The sequence below is a fragment of the Fusarium fujikuroi genome, chromosome FFUJ_chr06 (assembly GCF_900079805.1).
Source record: "Fusarium fujikuroi IMI 58289 draft genome, chromosome FFUJ_chr06".
NCBI classification, from domain to species: Eukaryota; Fungi; Ascomycota; class Sordariomycetes; order Hypocreales; family Nectriaceae; genus Fusarium; species Fusarium fujikuroi.
This window is the reverse complement of record NC_036627.1, coordinates 2354069-2375494: the sequence shown is the minus strand read 5'-3', so window position 1 is coordinate 2375494 and position 21426 is coordinate 2354069. Positions and strand designations below refer to the sequence as shown.

The window sequence follows — 21426 nt, the reverse complement described above, 5'->3', positions numbered from 1 at the left end:
GGCTTAGGCTTGGCCTTGCTTAGGCGTCGCTGTACTGTACCCCCAGGCCTGTCCACTCCTACTGGACTCCGTTTCTCCCCCCGTTCTTCCCGCCCACCCCATCCCCCCATCTTCTCATCCACCCCGTCTCTCCCGCGGAAGGCAAGCCAAAAAGCAACCCTCCTTCTACAGTAGCAGTCCACGGGCCACCGTCTATTTTCTCCTCCTCCACATGCCATGCTCTACCCTTAACGCACCCCGCAATCTGCCTGCATCTATCTTTCCCCAGCTCCAAATCCAGGTCCAAATCCTGATCTTTCTCTCCATCTCCATCTATCTAGCTACATAACTGCTCTGTCTCTTTACTCTACTTCTCCCATCCCCACACTTTGGTATCAAGCATCAGACGTGAAACTGCATCAAGGACTTGCTCTTTGCGCATTCATATTCACAATGCTTGCCATTCAGTCTATGGAGGGCCCTCCTCGTCCACTTCCTGGTCCTCCTCCTCCTCTCGTTGGGCCAGAGCCTACTGAAGTTCGCCAACCAAAGCCCAAGACTCTACCCTGCAAGTACTGTAGCAAGCGGTTCAGGTTCGTCATCTGTTGTTGAACAAGAGTTAGAGTAGTATACTGATAAGATCGTCTAATGTGTAGACGTGTCGAACATGTTCAACGCCATGAGCGCACTCATACCAAGGAGAAGCCATTCTCATGTGGTTGGGATCGCTGCGGAAAGACATTCGGACGAAGGTACGTTTACTCTAGTTACGCTATATACCCCGTCTCTCAGGCCGTCCCACCTGGCACTCATAAACAGTACTCACCACTCACTCATCCACACATTTTTTTCAAATCTTGTCATCTCCGCTCGTCCTCTTCCTGTCTTTCCTTTAATGTATCATCCCAGTTGGGGGTTCTCCTGTCACTCCAGTTCTGTCATCAAGTACACATGCTTACATGGATATTAGAGACCTCCTTGTTAGACACGAGAAGCTCGTGCATTTGAATGAAGGTAGCAAGGACAACAACCGACCTAGGAAGTTGTCGTCCAATACATCATCAGCTTCACATAAGAGTTCCATCTCTGAGGGTCAGATGAGCAATGAGGCTCTTGGACAGCAACATCTAAATGTATCACGACCTCCGCCACCACAACAACCACTCCCGCAGCCACAACAGTTCCACCATGGCCTTCCACCAAATACTCAACAAGGCCCTCAGGATCCCCGGACTCAGCCCCGAACTGCAGCTTGCAATCTTGACCTGCTCTCTGATGCAGCCCTCGCGAGCTCAGTGACACCTGTCCAGAGAAATGTCAATGCAGCGCCTCTTCCACCACATTCACCAGATTCCCGAAGAAAGAGTAGCTATGGAGAGTCCATCGTCGCATACACCACGGAGCGACCCCGGGAAGATCAGCCTCTGGGATCCGGATATGTGCCTCAACAGCTCCCTACTGGCTCTTATGATGATTATAATCCTTTCCTTGACGAGCTGACCTCTTCGTCACATTTCTTACCTCCAAATTTTGAAATCGAACAGCAGATGATGTATTCTCGGAGCCAAGGAGGACCTTCGGGGAGAAGATCATCAAAATCGTCCTTTGTGCCAGGCCGCTTCCCTCCAATGCAAACTGAGGCACGAGATCCTGCAGACCCTGCCGCTCGGGGTATCGACGAAGCAGCACGACAGTCGGCCCTTCGTATCTCAGTATCCGACCACACTGTGATTAAGAACAGACTGGATGAGTTCTCGGCTGTTCTTCCTAATGACTTTGTGTTCCCGTCTAGGCACACATCGACCAGATTCTTGGAAGGATATATCAGCGGACTCCACGAGCATCTGCCCTTCCTCCATCTTCCAACATTTTCACCTGCCGAGGCCGCTCCCGAGTTGTTGCTTGCTATCCTTGCCGTGGGGGCCCAATATCGCTTTGAGAAGAACAGAGGCTATGCCCTTTGGTATGCTGCCAAGGCTGTCGCGATGGAGCAGATTCGAAGAAGGCGCATTTCGGAGGTTCACGCTTTGTTACCGACTGCTTCCGCTTACAGTCCTCATTCCACGAGGCCCTCGCCAAGTGCCACATATCGCCACTCGTTTGCATCTGCACAGTCGGAGCGACCTACAACACAGGATACTCACCGAGAGCCATAGTAAGTCTCATTCTGTGTTCAACTGAAGCTCAATTTTAACCGTGTTTAGTTCTCCAAATACTCCCCAGGCTCGGATTGAGACCATCCAAGCAGTTCTACTTCTATTCGCTGTCGGTCTTTGGGGCGTGCCAACCATCCTTCATGAAGCGCTGTCACTACAGAGCAATTTGGCAATTCTCATTCGAGAAGAAGGCCTTGTAGCAGAAATCAACCAGAGTGCTGTTAACGACTGGGAAACCTGGATTCGATTGGAAACAGCCACGAGGACGAAGCTCGTTGCTTATTGCTTTTTTAATCTTTGCAGCATTGCCTACAACATGCCCCCATTGTTATTGACATCCGAGTTGAACCTCTTGCTCCCTCAAAGAGGTAAGCTTTGGAGGGCCGAGACAGCTTGGCAATGGCAGGAAATGCGACAGTCGACGCCAATGATGGAGCTCACCCTGCATGACGCCTTCTCACGACTTTTTGGCAGAACAAACCAGGGACTTCCCCAACATCTGTCGTCACTGGGAAGCTATGTTCTCATCCACGCCCTCATCCAACATATCTATCTTCTGAAGCAGACGTCTTTCGCAACTGGTTTGCCATACAACATCCACCGAACCATGAAACCCGAAGATGTCGAGGAGGTTACGCAAGCACTGCGTGTATGGCAGACGAGTTTTGAAGATCAGCATCAGCTGAGGGCAGCGGAAGCCGGACATTACAACGCATTGGACTCGAATGTGGGAGGAACCTTGGATTACACGGCCACAGCGCTACTGCGACAAGCCTACATCCGACTCTATACCGATGTCACGCCGTCAACCGCGCTCGAGACCCGGGATCCGCTTTTGGTGGCGTCGGCGCTGAGCAGGACCCCCTTGCTAGTACGGAGTCTAAGACTGCACCGGGCAGTGTTCCAAGCATTCCACGCCCTATCGATGCTGGTTAAGGCTGGCGTCAACTACGTAGCCAGAACCAAGTCGGCCGAATGGAGCATTCAGCATTCGCGTAAGTCATTCATTGCATGCTTTGGCTTCTTGGAGGTGACTTGATCTTGACTCGATCGCTAACTCATTGTCACAGTGTGCAATTTTGAATGTGCCATTTTAGTGTCCAAGTGGCTACTCACGATTGCGGCTATTGGGCCGCACGAGGCTCCCGCTTCACCCGAGGAGAAAAACCTACTGGATATGGTTGGACGGATGCTTGATGAGACTGAATTTGCGGTCCCGCCAATCGACCCATCTCTTTCGGGGCAGAACGAGGCGCCATCAAGCGACAGTGCCAAGTTGCGACAACTGGCTGTTGCAGTTGTGCGACTCTGGGCAGAGACTTTCAAAGGAACACATATATTTGAGATTGTCAAGGTTATGGGCCAGAGTCTCGATGCATACGCTGATCTGATCGAGAAGCCGAGAGACAGAAGTCCACCGGTCCGGTTGCTGGAGCCAAACATCAACTGAAAGGGTATCGACTAGAAGGGGAGGCCAGTAGGATAATATGACGACCAGCAATGGTACAGAAGGAAGCGACAATCTTGGGGATTTCAGGCGTCTGGTTTGAGGGAATATGGGCAACAGGCAAGATGTTAGTTAACACGCCATCTATTGAAAGATGCTGGTCCTGGCTGGGAAAATGAGGGATATCATGATGGTCCACGATATGGGTTATCATATACATACGGCGTTTTATGGATGACTTGTTGTATGAATTGATTGGAAAGGCATATTTTGATGAAGTTGGCGTTTGATGTGAAGGACAGAAGAGGGTATAGTGGCTTCAATGCCAGCTACAGTAGTGATTATAGGAGAGTTTTTTTTTCGTTATGTGAATCTTGTACTCCGTAGAGATCAGATCACTCGTCTTGCCCGAGCACGAGATGTGAAGCAAAGCGTGAGAGAAGACGAGACTGAAACATGGGGATCCTGTTCAAATGTTGAGTTTCTCCAAGATTAGTCTGCAACGGCTGGGACTGGATTGACTCTTCCCCGCAAGATCCATCTTGGATTGAGTTGAATGCAAGATCCACATCCACATGCGAACTTGAAGGGTAAAAAAAAGGAGGGGCCGAGCCGACTCCTTTCGAGCTTAGAGTGTGGGGAAGCTAGTGGAGACCAACGTGCATCATACCTCGGCACCTTTTTTAAGGGACATACCGACCGAGAATGGTCACGTACGCAGCCTCGGGCCATTTTCTTTGACTTGTTTCTTAGGTGAGCTTGATAATATATCATAGACATAGAGACCATACCATACCATACCCATAGAATCCCTACTACTCTTCTCTTATCTTCTTTCACTTTATCTCTAGTCATTTCTTCACCAAGAACTATTAGCCATCAGCCATCAGCCATCAGCAACCATGCCTTTTGCAACAGAACTCACCAAGCAACTCGGCATCAGAGGTTTGCACACCCAATCCCATATCCTCGACTCTCGTACTGACCATCTCCAGTGCCCGTCGTCCAAGGCGGCATGATGCACGTAGGCACCGCCGATCTTGCCTCAGCCGTCTCCAATGCCGGCGGCTTGGGTATCATCACCGCTCTCATCTTCCCCACGCCCGAGGAACTGCGCAAGGAGATCCAACGCTGCCGCACCCTCACCAAGAACCCCTTCGGTGTCAATATCACCCTTCTTCCCGCCATGGTGCCCCCGAACTACGCCGCATACGCCCAGGCCATCATAGACGAGGGAATCAAGGTCGTCGAGACTGCAGGAAACTCTCCCGGGCCTGTTATCTCGCAGTTGAAGAAGGCCGGCATCATTGTTCTCCACAAGTGCACCACGATTCGCCATGCTCAGAGCGCCGTCAAGCTTGGCGTCGACTTCCTCAGTATCGACGGTTTTGAGTGCGGTGGACACGTTGGCGAGAGCGACATTACGAACTTTATCCTGCTCAGCAAGGCCCGTCAAACCCTCGGTGTTCCCTTCATCGCCAGCGGTGGCTTCGCAGATGGTTACGGACTCGCAGCCGCGCTGTGCCTCGGCGCTTCTGGAGTCAACATGGGGACGCGATTCATGTGCACGGTCGAGGCTCCAGTGCACCACAAGGTCAAGGAGGAGATTGTGCGCGCCGACGAGACCGACACAACGCTCCTCATGCGCAGGTGGAGAAACACCACCCGACTCTTCAAGAACAAGGTTGCCCTGGAGGCTCTCGAGGTCGAGAAGAAGAGTGAGAAGGGCGAGTTTGCCGAGATTGCCCCGTTTGTGAGTGGTAAGCGAGGAAAGGAGGTCTTTGTGAACGGCGATACTGAATACGGCGTAAGTTTATACATTGAGTTGAGTTGAGGATGCAATGACTAACACAATTCGCAGGTTTGGACAACTGGCCAGGTCATCGGCCTGATTAATGATATTCCTACATGCGATGTCCTTGTTCACAGAATTGAGAAGGAGGCGGAGACGGCGTTGAAAGAGAGACTCGCGCTTCTGGTGCCCGAGTCAAAGTTATAGAGCTACAAGATACTAGACTCGCGAGATTTTGCTTAGAGCTTGTACGAAGATGTGCTGTTTATGTGTGCTGAAGAAAGAATTAATTGCAAGCGACTTTTTAAACTGTGTCTTGTCTATGAATGAGTATGCTCCTTCTAATTCTATGCACCCGCGTCGTCGAAATCCTATAATCTATGAAACGCATAGTCCAAGCGGTGTCTCTTTTCCTCGTCTGATAAATCTATTCGTTTACGAGGTCGAGGCTGCTGAACGACGAGCTCTGGAACACCACGATTATCCAGCGACCATTCCTTCGTCTGGGTAAGGCTCACGCCTGTCTCGATCAGCGAGATTTTGCCTCCGGGTCTCCCCATGCTCCAATCTGTAGGGGTAGTTCGTTGGTTATGATTATGCACCATGTCCTCTGTGAGATGGAGGTTCATCTCGAGAATGGCACCGCGAACGCCACAGTATATGGTATCTGAAAGATCAGACGCTTTTGCCAGACAATAGATCCTGTCATATGTGGGACTGCCAATATGAATGGTAGCATCGGGACGCCAGTAGTTTCGCCTTGAAGCTCCATGCCAGTAACACAATACCCCGTTTTGAGGATCGCATTTCTGAGGTTGATGCTCTGGCGCCCATCCTTGCTTCATAATGTGATCATCCTTCTGGCTGGGAAAGGGCCATTGTGGCGAGCATGGAAGAGCAGTTGTGTGATGATATGGCTTTGGGTACCTGAAGTCAAATAGACGGATATCCGGTGCTGTGTTACTGCCGGATACAAAGCGCTCTGTACCATACACAAGGAGAGAACTACCTGCTTGGTAGGGTTGAAAGCGATCACGGTATACTGCGTCTTGTGGTGAAGGTGTTCGGATATCTAAAAGCCTGAATAAGGGGTTAATAGCTGACCATAAGTCTTGTGAGATAAACCTGCCTATATGTGCCATCGTCCCATGCACTCAAAAGAAGATTTTCACTTCCGCCCCTAACTGGCTCGATTGCTCGAACTGTGGTCTTCTCACTGACTCCTCCACTTATCAACCTCGAAGCATCGTCTACGTGCATAGAGTTACTATGAGCGTTGAAAAATTGTAAGCCAGTCGGGGTGAGCTGCCCCAAACGCAGAGGATTACGAGTTCCGCCTAAAGCGCAAGCCACGATATCTTTGCCCATGAACTTGGTGCTGCGTAAGAGTGACGCCTCATCTGCAGGACTAGTTTTAGAGAATTCATGGTAATCCAAAGGGCTCAGTACTTGGTCATCTGACACACTGAGATTGTAGAGAGTCAAAACCGAGCCTTTACCGCTTGCCAGGAGATTCGTCTCCGGATGCCACTGTAGAGATGAGACTGCCACTTGGCCAGGGGATTTCCGCATAGGATCGGAGGCATGGCTCAGAAGTGCCTCGTCCGTTGGATTCAAGTGTCTTGCGACTGTTGCAAACTTGTCTTTGCCAGAGTGTATGCTAATGTCACCGTTAGCCCTCCCAACAACAATGTTCGGTATCCCATCACTCTCTGTGACAGAAGTTGCTGTAACATCTCCAGTGCCAGCTCGATAGCCATGATCGTGGCCCCCAATCTGATACCAGGTATCTTGCTGTCCATCAACAGGTTTTATGCAGACCATAAGATTCTCACCCACGCCGGCGGCAATAACCTCATTGTTCGGCGACGACATAAGCCGCGCATCAATGACAGAATGGAACAGCACTGACTGGCTTCCAGCAACTCGACGCTGGAATCTTTCTGGCTGGTTCTTCTTTTCATGCAACACATTGACCCAGAAGCCGCGCTTTTCCCAGCAACGATCCAAGTACGTTGCACGATCTGCAACAGAACTCCAGAGACTCTCTGGATCTGTGTCTATCTGGAGGGATGGGAACCGAGTCTTGACGAAGGTACGCCAGCCATCTTGGCGTATGAGACTTTGGAGATGCTTCGTCAAGGCGGAAACGTGAGCTACGTCACGAGCTGTGTCGAGATGCTCGACAATATCGAGAACAATATCATCTGGAAGACTTGCCAGAGATGTTCTGTCCATCATAGTTTCATTTCGCCTGAGGCTCTTGAGGTGGTAGTTATGAAGTGATGCAGTTTTTACCCTGATCTGACTTATAGCAGTATTTTCGGGCTTATCGAGTCTTGAGGTTTGTCTTTAAATGATGTCAAAAAATCAAAAGATCTTGAATCTGTTCTAATTCGATTTTATAACCTGAAGGATTTTGACCTAGGAAGAGAAAAAAAAAAACTTAATACGACTCTAACAGTGAGTCAGCCATTGCTTACTGGCGGTGCCTGCCTGCCTGCCTAATATTAGTTTCACGTCGTAGAAAATAGAGCGTCATAGCGGGTCTAGGGAGTAGGTACGTACTCCCCTCTAATACCTAGACCTATCAGTCTCTATTCAACACGTCAACTTCATTTCCCTGTCACTGATCTAAGTTACTAGATTTTAGGCCTATGAGTGTCATTGTTTGTATGTATGGTGATATTCCATTCTGTGCCTCAAACCATACAAGTAATCGATAAACAGCCCAAAATCATAAAGACGCCAGAACATTCCCCGCCGTTAACAAGCAATAGAAAGAAGCTGTAAGTCAAGCCGCAGATACAGAGACCGTATATACATATGTCATGCACAGGAGAAAACATCCTAAACAACCCTGTCGTTATCCTTCCACACGAAGTTCTGTAAGGCAAAAGCCTTGGGTTGGGCATGGCAAAGCCGAAAACTGCAATAATTCGAGCGCAATCGGAAAGGGCTAGCTAGGTATAAAGAGGAAAACAAAACGATATAAAGTTAAGGACGCAAAGTAAAGACGGGATAAAACGGGTTGGACCATTTCGAGAACCTCTGGCTACTTCCTATCGAGGTTCTTGTGAACGTATGATTGTAGGCCATGGTTTTTGCAATTTAACCATGGGGTACTGGGTGAAAGAAAATTAGGCCGCTTTTGTTCTCGTCAAAGTGCTGAGAGAGCGCCCTATTCTTATATCACCCTGCTGATACTGCACGGAAGCTTCACCTATCTCTAGTGCTTCGCATGGAGCTTGAATAGATCTCTTAAGAGTCTATAGTTGACCTTGGTAGCCAATCTGTAGACAGGCCTGTTCGATTTTATTGACCCAATCCCGGCCCAAGGTCATATGAACTCCATCCTCGCCCCCGAAGTCATCGTATACGACAAAGTATACTCGAACAGGAGGAAATGGGAGGCGATGAGACTCGAACTCGATCCCGGCGTACAAGATCCGTTCGATATTGATTAATCCACCATTGGGACATTGCGTCTTTCTGCCGATTCCTGGTGGGACACTCATAACTTGCATAGGATATGAGCGTTGTAGAATTTCAACAGAACTCTGGGCTATGAAGTTGAAGTCCCACCTGCAGTCGAATTCGACCACTTGGTAGGTCGAATAACCGCCATCAAAAGTGAATTTGACCAGGCTCAACTCCTGTCCAGCAGAAGAAGAGGAGGGGGGGACATGGGGAGCAGATGGCGGTAATCCTTGCTGAACGTCTTGTCCCATGTTTGAAGGCCAAGAAGGGCCGGAGGGGACACCAAAGTCTTGGCTGTAGTCTGATACTAGAGGGCTCTGGATAGAGGGAGCACTAGAAAGTATATTAGTCAAGTTGAAAGGATGCAAACGGTATTGAATAACTAACCCAAATTGTGTCTGGCTTGACTCTTGTAGGGGAAAGCTGTCATTGATATCAAAGTCCAAGTCTGATGCTTGGGTGATAGAGGAGGTAAAACTGGGAGCAGTATACTGGATGTCCTGTCCTGATATTGGTAACGAATATGACCCAGAATAAAGCGCTGAGGTAACGAGAGTGTTGTATTCCAAAGGATAAAGGGTTCGTGTCTGAGCTTGACCCTGAGGGTCGACGGAAGTGATGTTGGACTCGTCGATGTTGCTGTTGTTTGTTGCGATGAAGATCTGCTTCTGAACCACGGGGCTTTCGATGTTGCTCTCTAAAAGAGGGTTCGGTGCTTCTGGTAACAGATATGTTTCTGAAGCCAAGGCTTTGAGTCCTTGTACTTGGGAGGATGCCGAAGGCTTTGCTGCCGATGCCGATGCCGATGATACGGATGCTTGGGGACGTGACTTTCCCTTCTCCTTCTGCTTCACACGTTTCTGCAGAGGTCCAGGTAGGAGACTCCTAAAACCTTTTCTCAACGATTTCTTTTTAGGGTAATGTGATCGCGCGATCATGACAGCATCGATACCTGTCCTGGCCGGAATGAGGTTTAAGTATACCCAGTAAGTCGGAGTTTAGACAACACTCGGAAGAATATCAAGCAGGTAGAAAAGGGAGAAGACTCAAGTTGTCGAAGACTCCAAGCAACCGCTGGCGAGGAAAATGAAGGAAGAGAAGCACCAGAGTATACGATTCGGGCCTCACATTAGGCTCTCGATCCTGGTCTTATCATGGACTAGATCAGTTGAGCCTCATCAAGTACCGGCACGAACATGGATGGCGTACCATGATGGGAATTTACACGGCCGATACGTGGCAGAGAAAACCACAAAGACACAACGCTCCCTCAGCCAGACGAGCTACTGCACAGCTGTGATATACCGTAGCTAGGAGGGCCATGTTCACCTATAGAAGGCGACATTTTCTCTTTCAACCCACCCTGGCTGCAGAATCAAGGAACCATGCTATTATGCAGCCAACTGGTTCAGTGAGCGATATCGAGCCGTGGTTGGCCGTGGTTGGCCAAGTCAAGCTTGACTTGAACAATAACAAAGTGAAGATAGGAGCAGCAGGACAGACATGGTGATACACAAGGGTTTTATAGGTCAGGAAACTGTAAGGGTTGTCCCTATTTAGGGAATTGTAACTCTTTGAAGCTGAGGGCCGATGGTAGTTGTATCATCAGTGACGTCTCGAGGCCCAAACTCGACTCCCCGAGCACCTCGCTTTGTATTTCACAATTGGTCTTCTGCATTATTAGCTCCGCATTTTGATGTGATTTATGCAATGTGATATCGGTGAATGTGACAACTCACAGGTGGGTGAGTACGTGGCTTTCTCAATCGGAAATCCCCCATTCCCCAGTCCCTCTCAGCCTGATTTGTTCCAAGACAGCAATGCTGATCAGAAATGCTTCACGTTATGCATCCTTCATTGTGTTGCCGGGCGTTAGTATACTGGGCTTGACTAGAACTGGTCATTGACTATCATTGTTTATCCTGTCTTTCACAAATGTTAAAAAGGCCCATTCAACTCCCTTTGCTAACCTCGGTCCCCGCTGACTGCCGCGATGTGTCCGAAATTGGAGCCTCACTCGATATATTCCTACAAGTCTTGGGCCTCTTCCATCCTCATATCCCCTCTGGGGCTACTCACTCGTTTCAGAGCAGGACCTTGAATATACTCTCCTACCCGCTAAGTCGAAGACATGTCAGATGTTTTCACTCAACTAGTCATCATTAACTGCTGGCCAGTTTCTGCCAACGATCCCAACCTCTCCAAGCAACGAAAAAAGTCCCAGAACCCTCTACAAATCAGTGCCATACTCTACGGCAGAGCCTATGGCCTCGTCTCCAAAAATATAGCAGAGAAGCTTTTGGGGACAAGCGAGAAGCATACTTCCGGGCTCCCCTCTGTGGTAGAAATCTCCTGGGCTCTATCTGGCTCTGAACAGGACTTGGAGACGAGCCAGGTTCATATCATTCCTGGGTTAGAGCAAGACCTCGTCCTTGGTGATAACCCCGAGGAACTGTACCAGAGTGTCCACCTCCCTCCCCCAGCACAGTCCCAGGGACCTGAACCAGAAGGGCAAGGGTCAAGTACCTCCTGTCCAGAGAAAACCCTGCCCTTCCAATTCAACACCTGGGAAGACTTTAAGAGTCAAGGCATAATCCCCAAGAATCAACAATCTCAAGAAACTCTCGAGCGGCTATTGGCTCGCTGCTGCACAAGAGCCCAAAACCCTCCCCCCCACCTCAAACCCGTAGCTTCAGAGCCCGAACAGCCCGAAGGACTATCAAAGATTAGCACTGATTCCTTGTGCGGCTCTTTTGATATCTCCTCCAACATGTCTGATTCAGATGGGAGATGGATCTTGCCGCCCAACGACAAATTGCACAGAGAGAGGACTTCCTCGCTGCAGCCTTCGGACTCTGCTAGTATGGTCGACGCCGGTGAAAACATTGCCTGGGAGTTGTCAACTGAAGCATCTCAAGTTCTTTCTCACAGTCTTCAATTCCAAGGCTGGTCTCTGGTAGACACAACCTCAGCAGATACCCATCCAAGTACCCCTGAATTGGTGGAAGATCAGAACACTACCCATGAGTCTCAGAACGACGATTTCGCCACGCACCCGGGTCATCAATTCTGGGAATGGGACGTTGAGAGACAACTTTGGCGTCGAAAAGGTCAGGACGGGTCGGGCGAGAGAGACTGGTTTGAAATTCCTCAATAACAATCAATGGCTTGCTCGTAAGATACCCAGTCCAAGGAATTCCTTGACCACTAAAAGCTAAAAACACATAGCTTTAATAATATGCTGGTGTTTTTTTTTTCTTTTCTGATCTTTAGGTTGCACCTGCAGTTATTGCTAGACAGTTCAATATATAGCATTTTGCTCTTAATTTACTTATGTCCGCTTGGCTACTCGACTATCATTAGTATCAACAGCCTACTAGATGGCCATCTCGACGATTCGAGAGGTGAGCTTGAAGGTGGCAACAGAATGCCGGTATGTATTCGAATCATAAGCAGCTTATCCAATCACAAATATGCACCATAAAGCAAAAACGCCGTACACCAACAATCTACACACCAACTACCAATAACGACGCCTCCCAATGCCTGTATCATCATAATAGTAGATGCAGCGCCCGCACGCCCTTCTCTGCCGCTGCAATATGCCAAGGCCGAACATCCATCTCGCGATCTACAACACCTCGTGCTCTGGCTAGGGTTCCGAGACCCCTAAAATAGCACAACATTTCTCTTAGAAGAGGCTCGTACGCCCTAGGTGTAGCCTCTGTGTGAACAAGATTGACCTCCATCACGACCGGGGGGTCTTCAAGCTTTGTTCCTGTTCTTTTAATCAAATACCCACTGGCAAGTGCCGGTCTTACTTCCAGTAACGTAGTAGAGTTACAGAGTCGATGTCCGACGATGGCACCCCATGTCTGGTCAGTGGCATCGATCAGGAAGGAATCGGCCTCTGCTTCTGCAGCACCCTCGGCTGTAGGTGTAGCAGCTAACGTGCTAGCATCACGCATAGGCGTTGCCGGCGTTGTGGTTTGCTCCGGTGAAACAATATTAGCCTGGGGCGTGGATACTGGTGTTGAGTAGAACGCCGAGGTTGCCGTATGAGGAATCTTCACGATCGGCGGGACCAGCTGCAAAGATGGGTTGGTATCGACGGACATGATAATCATGGTGAATGAATGTTTGTCGTCTAGCGTTGAGGCTGCTTGCCACCACTCCACCTCTCTTTGGTCCATTACCCCAGACTTGGTGATGATCACTCGCCAATGAACTTTCCAGATTGATATCATAGTCAACGTAGTCGCCCAGATCTCAGCTATGATGGCGGCCTTGTGTTGGGAGACGGAACGATCCGGTGTTCTGCTCCGAGTGATTGAATAGGACGTGGTCGCTTGTCGTTGTCCACGATTGTCGGTCCATGCAGCTGTAATCCATCGGCCGTCAAGACTTTCAGCATAGCCAACATGTAAACAGGAATTCTCATGCATAAGGGACTGAGAAGGCGACGTTGTAAGCTTGAAGTCAATCATGCGAGGTGGAGGCTGTTCGAGCATAACTGCCGGTGCCGGTGTGGGGCCACCGAATTCGGTATCCAAAAACAAGGTGCACCTATCATATGTCTCTATGCAGAGCTTGATCATTTCCGCGGGAGTCGGGACGACTAGCGACGTCGTAGAAGAGATCATATCTAATGAAACAAGCTGCAGCACCAGCTCATTCTGTGGAGATTCTCGACGAGCTGCTAGTAGGTCGCTGTACTCATCAAAGCAACGGTAGAAAGCCGTGCAAGCCTCGATGATGGAAGCCGGATTATCTGGTGAGTAAACGAAGTAAATGACCAGATTCTTGTCTTTGGACTTCAACTCTGACAGAGAGCTTCGGAGCACTTCCATGCTTTCCACAAGAGCAGAGCCACGACCAGTTACGGTTGCGTCAGGCGAAGTCGAGATCCTATCAACCTCATATGGCAAGACGCCATCGTCCCAGTCTCCAGACAACGGCAGGTTGTTGAGAGTGCCAAGTTTCAACGATTCATATACACTCTTTACGCGGCCGAGGAAACTTTCAACGTGGTCTGATATCCCCTTCCAGCCTGGAAAGATGCAAAGAGCGGAGATGTCCTTTGGCCCCCACGAAGGTGACAGCCCCAGACCTTCCCAGAAAGACATTGATGATGGAAGTACTGAGAGTTTCGTTTCTGATCTGCGCACTTCCAGATGAGGTACAGGAATCTGGTATAGATTGTTTGCGCGCAATTGCTCAGCGTTGGGATCTCTGCCCGGAATCGGTCTGGGCTGGAGACGGCTCGGTTGTCCTACAAGGGGGAGGTCCTGAATTTCCAGCAGCCCTTTCAACCGCACAGCCGTGGGGGTACCCAAATTCGAAGGCATGACATCGTGAAGAAGTTGTAAGGAGTTCCGAGCGATATTGAGCTCATGGCTCCTCATAGTCGCAAGGGAGACAGACGACTCAGCCTTATGCTCGAGGCCAATTTCAAGTCGCCCGGTAGCAGCCTGTTCGGTGATGATTTGCGCAATCTCAACAAAATCGTGGTTGGAAAGGCCTACGTCCACGTTCAGTGGCTCTGGGTCCAAAAAGAAACGGTGTAGCAGCATTTCTGGCGATTCTGTTTTGGACAGTTTTGGGAGCTCGATCGCAAGTTGCTCATCAGTGAAATCATCTAGCAGTTCTGTCTCTCTAGAAGTTGTAGCTTGTGAAAGAACATCATCATCCACGACGATTCGTTTAATACTGGACTTGACGGGAGAAACTGGACCACCAGAGAGCGAACTTATATCATCTCCGTCTGACTCGAGATCACTCTCCTCAGAGATCCAATCATGCCCGTTCAGTCTCTGGGGGCTTGCATGGGTAGTAGATGTGTCAAGACCAGTCAAACTTCTGATAAGGGAGTTCCCAAGAAGTGATTTGGAAGTCTGCTTCAGCTTTCCTTGCCCTTCGAGATACTCATCTCGAGAAAGATTATGCGCACTCGGCCTCGAATCTTCATTACGCTGGTCCTTTGAAAAGTCGAATGCGCCGCCATGCTCATACTTTTTATTGATCAGAGGGATCTTAGGATCAAACTCGACCTTTTCAAAGACACTACTCTTTCTCCGAGGTGGCTGAACAGCATAATCATCCTTGGTAGGGCTGGACAACGAGGCCCGGACTCGCTTGAACACCGTGGCAGGGTCAAATGGACTAGACCCTCGCTTGGCAGTATCTGGTCGCTCAACTTTGATTCTGTGATTAAGCTCCTCATTGAGTGAGCTCCTGGCATGCTTCAGTTCTGGCTTAGCGAAGACAGAATCATTGATCTGTGGCTTTGGTTTGACTTCAGGCTGCGGCTCTATGGCTTTGTGAGGCTGCGGATGCGATAACAACGGCGGAGGCATTACCTGGGGCGCAGGTGCAGTAGGAGCTGGTTGCAAATCTGGCATGTCCATGTCCAGATCGTTGCCGTCAGGGCCGTCAAAGAAATTAAAGTCATCCTCTGTTACATCGTGGTCCCCGAACACATCCTCACCCAAGTCGTTCATTACATCGTCAGAATCGCCCATAGCGTTGCTGTCGCTTCGTTCTCTCTTTTGTTCGTGATGGCCTCCCCAGGCATCATTCTCAGCATCAGGCATCGATGTCGCTGTTGGCATCGTGATATCAGCATCGACAACTGCAAGGGTCGGGGGCGGGTTGTTGGGACTTGGGATCGCTCCATCCAAGGAAGGGGCAACGCCGATGTGTTGTTGAATTGCGTCGGGGGGTGTTGGATACATGACACCAGCGGCAGCGGTGCTAGGTCGCCTCATGGTCAAAGGAGACTGCCCGTTGAGATTTTGAGCGACGGGGTTCGCACCATTAACTTCTTTAGGGATAGCATACATTCGCTCAGCTCTGCGTTTGGAGATTCTCTCTTCCCTTTCAGACGCACCGGCGAACCATCCACGAGCATCTCCTAGAGGATCGTGGCATTCCTCGTGGCCACTGAGCATTGTGTCGCCAACACGATGAGTTGTTGACATTTCCAGTGGCTTCTTTCGAAAGCAGAGCGATCCTGGCCACGGAACTGTTGCCCGTGATCGCTTAGATTCCCCGTCCGCATCTTGCGAAGTCGGCTTGGAAATAAGGAGGTTGACCCAGGGGCTCGACTTGAATTGAGATGGGTTAAGTCCACAGTATTCGAGTGCTTTGAGGCATGAGTGCTTCCATTGCGAATCATTTGTGTCTGGAACACTTCTCACGCTCAAAGCTTGCGTATTAGGTGTCTGTGCTAGGCTTCGATCCGGACCATCCCCATTCGCAAAGTTCTGTTTTGTTGCAAAAACTCCATAAGGGGCAGCCAGTACTGAGCTACTTGGCGAAGAGGAATCACCTGTGAGAACATCTTCCACTGTCGCCAGGTTCTTGCAGTAAGCGAAAGTGAGACTGACAACAAGAGAGCCCGTAGTAGTGAGATATGTCTTGAATGTGCCAACGACGGGATCGGCTTGCAATGAGCCCCTTTCCCGGTCATTCGCATCGGCTTGCAAAGGTGGAATCAACATTGTCCTGTAGTTCAGTGGAATGGCCATAGACCGACTACAGAAAGCAAACGCTATCGAGGAAATGACTGCGACTATGAACTGTTCGTAGATAATCTTTGGCACTATCCGCGGCGTCCTCATGTCGGTAGCCTGAGCTGAAGATTGAGACCCTCCGTCTGGCAAAGCCCCTCCAGCGACCTGAGTTGGTGAAATTAAAGGATTACGGCTATTTGCCTCGGCCGGAGATGAGGTCGACGCTGTATTATTCGGGGCATTTTGTGTGGTGTTTCCCGGGATGCGGCTCTTCTGCAAAGCTACTGGTTCAAGGGTACCCTCCTCAACCATCCCTAATGTGTAGCCTGAAGCTTCCAGGCTAGATCCTGGGGCAGAACTGACGAGACTGCTCGTCCCGTCTTTGCTGACGATTTGGAAGATCCAAATTCCTACTCGTTCGGCGTCGTACGAAACAAGCTTTCCTTGGTCGCGAAGGGAACTTTGAATCTCGAGAGCGGATGATTGAAAGCCATGCGATTGGTCAGGAGGAGGCTCGTAGATGCGAAAGGCTACCGACGCGATGTTGTTCTGAAAAGTTCAAAGTTAGATAAAGAAATGCTTTTGGAGGAAGGCTAAAAGTATAAGGGTAACTCAAACATACTATCGACAAGGTATTCGTCTCATATTCACTGGTCTCCATTGCGACAACTTCCTCGCCGTTCCGAAGTCGCAACCGTAAATGCGGCCTTAGGAACGACGGCGAGGCCCAAGCCTAAAAGGGCTCGACACTCTGCGTCGTTTCTTCTTTGCAGTCGAGCCTTAGGATAAAAGAAGTTGTCGAGATATGGTTGTCTGGATGGTACTGGTAGGGGCAGTCGACTCCCCAGACTCCATCTCAACGGGCTCAGACACTTGTGCTTAGTCGCAGATTCGCAGCTCGGGGATGGTGCCACGGAGAGCTAAAATGGCTCGGACGGTAAGTTGGTTCTTCGAAATATTGCTGAAAGAAGTAAAAGCTAAGCTATTGACGTTATGTTGTGTTCTCTGGACAAAAGGAAACGATGCGATGATGGTCTGGGCCTGTCCGATATTTGATGATGTCTGTCGCGACAAACTAGGCGTTGGCGGAGGTGGGAATTCAGTGGAGGCGGAAGAGCAAGGGCCTCAGCTGGGATGGGGAACACTTTTAATCGGGGTCAATCAAGTGGTTTGTTGGCCGGGTTTAACGGGGGAGTAAAGGAACGGGCAACCAATTTCAAGGGACTGAATAGGAGCGAATTAGGCTAGAATTAGGCTAGGCTAGGGGAAAGGAAGCTCAGCAACAGTAGAGAGTTGGTCCTTGGAATCTTGACGTTTGTATACAATTTGATACAAGCAAGACCATAAACTATCAAAATAAATCATCTATCTTACTGTTTGGTTTCAAATAACTAAATTGTTTTGTAAATAACATTCATAAAGAAACGGTCAGAGTATATACATTCTCCCTCTAATTGAGATATCCATTGGGGTCTCTTACCGTGAGTCACCGAGCACACCGAAGATAGTGGGGCGTCGTTTTTCTTCACCTTGATTTTTTTCCAAGTCTAAGGCGCATCACCTGGTTAATCGCAAAACTTGCATTATTCCTCTCAACACGACAACCAAGAAGTTTCGTCAGTGCAGTTTTGCTGTAACCCCGCCATCATGAAGCTTTCAAATCCGGGAACAGTTCCCGTATATACAATTTCGGGCGCATCTAGTGCCCGACCTCTACCCGACTGGCTTGCGCGACGCAGAAAGCGAAGTTTGAAGGACGATGCTGAATACCAGAATCGTGTCGAGCTTCTGCAGGATTTCGAGTTCGAAGAGGCTAGTAACTGTATCCGGGTCAGTGAGGATGGCGACTGGATCATGAGTACAGGCACATACAAGCCGCAGATTCATGTTCATAACCTACCTCAGCTGTCGCTGTCTTTCGCTCGTCATACCAACTCCCTCAATCACTCATTTGAGCTCCTATCAACCGATTACTCCAAATCTCTTCACCTTCAAACCGATCGCCGCCTCGAATTCCACACCCCCATGGGCTGCCATTACGAAGTCCGTCTTCCCAGATATGGGCGAGCTCTTGTCTACGACCGGCAATCTACCGAGGCTCTCGTGCCAGCGGTGGGCTTGGATAGCGATGGTAAGGGCGAGGTGTTTCGCCTCAACCTTGAGCTAGGACGCTTCATGAAGTCATATCAGGTCGATGTTGGTGGCGACGATGAACTTACTGGGGGCGGTTTACAAGGAGGTATTGGGGTTGGTAGCGTCAACACGGCTGCTATCGCTGAGAATACTCACAACTTGCTCGCTTTTGGGACTTCGATAGGAACAGTTGAGTTTTGGGACCCCCGATCCAAGTCCAGGGTTGCCTTGCTAGGAGGCCACGAAGGCGAAGTTACAGCATTGGACTTCAGCCCTTCGGGCCTTTCTATCGTTACGGGTGCTTCGAGTGGCATGATGCAGATTTTCGATCTGCGACGACCCGTGCCCCTCATGAAGAAGGATCAAGGATACGGTTTCCCTGTGCATAAGATCATGCATATGACGACGGCATCACAAGAAAAGAAAATTCTGTCAGCGGATAAGCGCATCATCAAGCTATGGGATGAGGAGACAGGAGATCCTTGGACGTCAGTAGAGCCTATCGTGGACATCAACGACGTTGCATGGTGCAAGAATACCGGTATGATCATGACAGCCAACGAAGGCAAGCAGCAACATGCGTTCTTCGTTCCCCAACTAGGTCCCGCTCCTAAATGGTGCTCATTCTTGGACAACATGGTCGAAGAAATGGCGGAAGAGGTGCACACCGAAACATACGACAACTACAAGTTCTTGACACTACCCGAACTGAAGCAGCTGAGCTTGTCCCACCTGGTTGGAAAGACCAACCTACTTCGACCTTACATGCACGGATACTTTGTGGCCTCCAAGCTGTACGAGCAAGCTAGATTGATTGCCAACCCATACGTCTGGGAAGAGGAGAGGACGAAGCGTATCAAGGATAAGGTCGAGAAGGAACGCGCAAGTAGAATCAGAGGCACTAAGAAGGTCAAGGTCAACCAGAAGATGGTGGATAAGATTCTCAAGAAGCAAGAGAATAGAGATGAGGTTGACACCAATGTCGGTGTTCTTGGTGATTCCCGTTTCAGCAAGATGTTCGAGGATGAAGCCTTCCAGGTGGACGAGACTACTGGAGAGTTCCGTGCTCTCAACCCAAGCACTGCGGTGGGACAGCAGGTCGATGCGAAGGCCCCGGCCCGTTATCAGGGCAAGGACTCTGACGATGATGCGTCCAGTGATGAAGATATGGAGAAGAAAGTCCCAGCGCCAAGGCGAAAGAACAAGGACGAAGACGTCGTCATGCGTGTGTCGTCAACCAGCAACCAGGGACGGGCTGTCAAGGACACGGCACTTGGCTCGAGACAGCAGAAGTCGGGGCGCACTCACCAGGCCCGAGGAGAGGTTGTTGGCGAGCGCCAAGTGTCCTTCATTCCAGAGTCAAGGAGAAAGCAAAAGAAGAGAGAGGAGGAGCTGCCTGCTGAACCCCGGGACAAACGAACAGGAGCTGCTCGACGCAGCGCTAGTGGCAACACATTTAGACGGATCTAAGAAACGAGAAAGACAAAGCAGGCGCTTGGATTTCATTATCAAAATAGCAAAGGCGTTCACGCTCAGTTCGTGGAGTAAAGATGAGACAGCCCATGCGTGGAAGGTTACTATTTATACATGGATGATACCCGGATCCTGTCCGTTGGAAACACCAATTTGAGACCACAACCATCAAATACGTGGCTGACAACTTCTATGACCACTCCTGCCACCGTGACTGCCAGTTGCACACTACAGTGAGAATTTCCCTCTGCTGTTGCTGCTGCTGCTGCTGCTGCTGCTGCTCCTCACTTCTTTAACCACTTCTTCTCCTTACGCTTTGCCTTGGCTTGAGCTAGACCCTTTTCAAGATCCTCAGGTCGGATTCTCGGAGTCGGAGGGACATCATCATCAGCAATCCGTGTACGGTTACGATGAGATGGAACAGGCCCGTCTTTGACTGATGAAGGGAACTCTGTTCTCCGCGGTGTGAGAGCTGTAACAACCTTGCGGGCGGACTTTCTGATTGTCTCTCTCATTGTCCATTCACGCCTCTTTGCTATGAAGAAGAGAGCAGCTGTGGAGACTATAACAAAGTCAGTGCATGTAAATGATCAATGGGAGAGGGATACATACTGCCGATCAAACTGACGACAACAACTACAACGATGATAGCAATCATGCCGCCTTGAGAGATGGAAACGGAGTTGCCTGAGCTGTCACCAGCAGCACCCGCCTCAGTGCCAGAGTCGGCACTTGGAGCACTATCATCATAGCTCTCCGACGCAAGTGGGAAAGGGTTACTTGTCGAAGACATTGTCTTTGAGTTTGTGTAAACTGGTGTAAGGATATGGCTGCTCGAGAAGCTGCACAGGAAGGTTCACAGAACCTATGGATTATGAAAAAGAAAGAAAAAAGTGAAAATACCATGTAATTAAGATAGAAGGGTTAGGAATTTTCAAGAATACCGCCTCTTTGGCGAGGGCAGCCACTTGTATATACATCCCCAAATCTTTGGTTCCTCATCCTCCACATGCGTAGTACTCAGACCCTGGCATCCTTGATACCGACTTGGTTCTCAAGTCCCGAGTATTCAAGACGAATCATCATTGGATTTTCATCACGGGGCCGAGACTCGAGCACAGCAGCAGGAACCGCGATATAGTAACACGCACATCTGTGATTGGTGACAATCCAGCTCGAAGCGCTGAGCGGCGAAGCCTCAAACAGGGGTCCGGCCAATAAGACTTGAGATCTGGGCTTTATCAACCTCAATGCCTGTACTTCGTCACGCGCCAAAGGGTGATTAATGCAGGGCCGTTATTGTGCGCAAGGGAAATATTCATATTTTTCACAGTGATGAGCCGCCGGATTGGTTCTGCAAAGCCTTAGTTTGGGGATTAAGTCGTAGTGCATGTGGGTGTTGGATATTCGTTTCACTATGTGATGTTGGGCCGGTGATAACAGCGGTTGATA

At 49.7% G+C, this 21426-nt stretch overlaps 8 protein-coding genes; 4 read left to right on the top strand and 4 right to left on the bottom strand.

Annotated features, from left to right (window-relative positions):
• Window positions 1-432: 432 nt before the first annotated feature.
• Window positions 433-3585, top strand: FFUJ_06078 (related to regulatory protein amdA; the record flags this gene model as incomplete). XM_023579363.1 has 5 exons in its annotated part: window positions 433-572; window positions 636-731; window positions 950-2134; window positions 2184-3130; window positions 3206-3585. The coding sequence occupies 5 exons, from the start codon at window positions 433-435 to the stop codon at window positions 3583-3585; spliced, it is 2748 nt and encodes a 915-aa protein (XP_023432211.1).
• An 899-nt stretch (window positions 3586-4484) lies between these two features.
• Window positions 4485-5581, top strand: FFUJ_06077 (probable 2-nitropropane dioxygenase; the record flags this gene model as incomplete). XM_023579361.1 has 3 exons in its annotated part: window positions 4485-4527; window positions 4578-5389; window positions 5444-5581. The coding sequence occupies 3 exons, from the start codon at window positions 4485-4487 to the stop codon at window positions 5579-5581; spliced, it is 993 nt and encodes a 330-aa protein (XP_023432210.1).
• A 164-nt stretch (window positions 5582-5745) lies between these two features.
• FFUJ_06076 (uncharacterized protein) lies at window positions 5746-7615 on the bottom strand (the record flags this gene model as incomplete). XM_023579360.1 has 2 exons in its annotated part: window positions 5746-6473; window positions 6529-7615. The coding sequence occupies 2 exons, from the start codon at window positions 7613-7615 to the stop codon at window positions 5746-5748; spliced, it is 1815 nt and encodes a 604-aa protein (XP_023432209.1).
• A 1028-nt stretch (window positions 7616-8643) lies between these two features.
• FFUJ_06075 (uncharacterized protein) lies at window positions 8644-9792 on the bottom strand (the record flags this gene model as incomplete). XM_023579359.1 has 2 exons in its annotated part: window positions 8644-9187; window positions 9242-9792. The coding sequence occupies 2 exons, from the start codon at window positions 9790-9792 to the stop codon at window positions 8644-8646; spliced, it is 1095 nt and encodes a 364-aa protein (XP_023432208.1).
• Window positions 9793-10985: 1193 nt separating this feature from the next.
• On the top strand, window positions 10986-12011 carry FFUJ_06074 (uncharacterized protein; the record flags this gene model as incomplete). The annotated part of the gene is made up of 1 exon (XM_023579358.1): window positions 10986-12011. The coding sequence occupies one exon, from the start codon at window positions 10986-10988 to the stop codon at window positions 12009-12011; it is 1026 nt and encodes a 341-aa protein (XP_023432792.1).
• A 397-nt stretch (window positions 12012-12408) lies between these two features.
• On the bottom strand, window positions 12409-17029 carry FFUJ_06073 (uncharacterized protein; the record flags this gene model as incomplete). XM_023579357.1 has 3 exons in its annotated part: window positions 12409-14375; window positions 14415-16917; window positions 16991-17029. 3 exons carry the CDS (start codon window positions 17027-17029, stop codon window positions 12409-12411), a joined length of 4509 nt encoding a protein of 1502 aa, XP_023432207.1.
• A 986-nt stretch (window positions 17030-18015) lies between these two features.
• Window positions 18016-19971, top strand: FFUJ_06072 (probable nucleolar protein 10; the record flags this gene model as incomplete). The annotated part of the gene is made up of 1 exon (XM_023579356.1): window positions 18016-19971. One exon carries the CDS (start codon window positions 18016-18018, stop codon window positions 19969-19971), a length of 1956 nt encoding a protein of 651 aa, XP_023432206.1.
• Window positions 19972-20258: 287 nt separating this feature from the next.
• On the bottom strand, window positions 20259-20767 carry FFUJ_06071 (uncharacterized protein; the record flags this gene model as incomplete). XM_023579355.1 has 2 exons in its annotated part: window positions 20259-20536; window positions 20587-20767. 2 exons carry the CDS (start codon window positions 20765-20767, stop codon window positions 20259-20261), a joined length of 459 nt encoding a protein of 152 aa, XP_023432205.1.
• Between the last annotated feature and the right edge of the window lie 659 nt (window positions 20768-21426).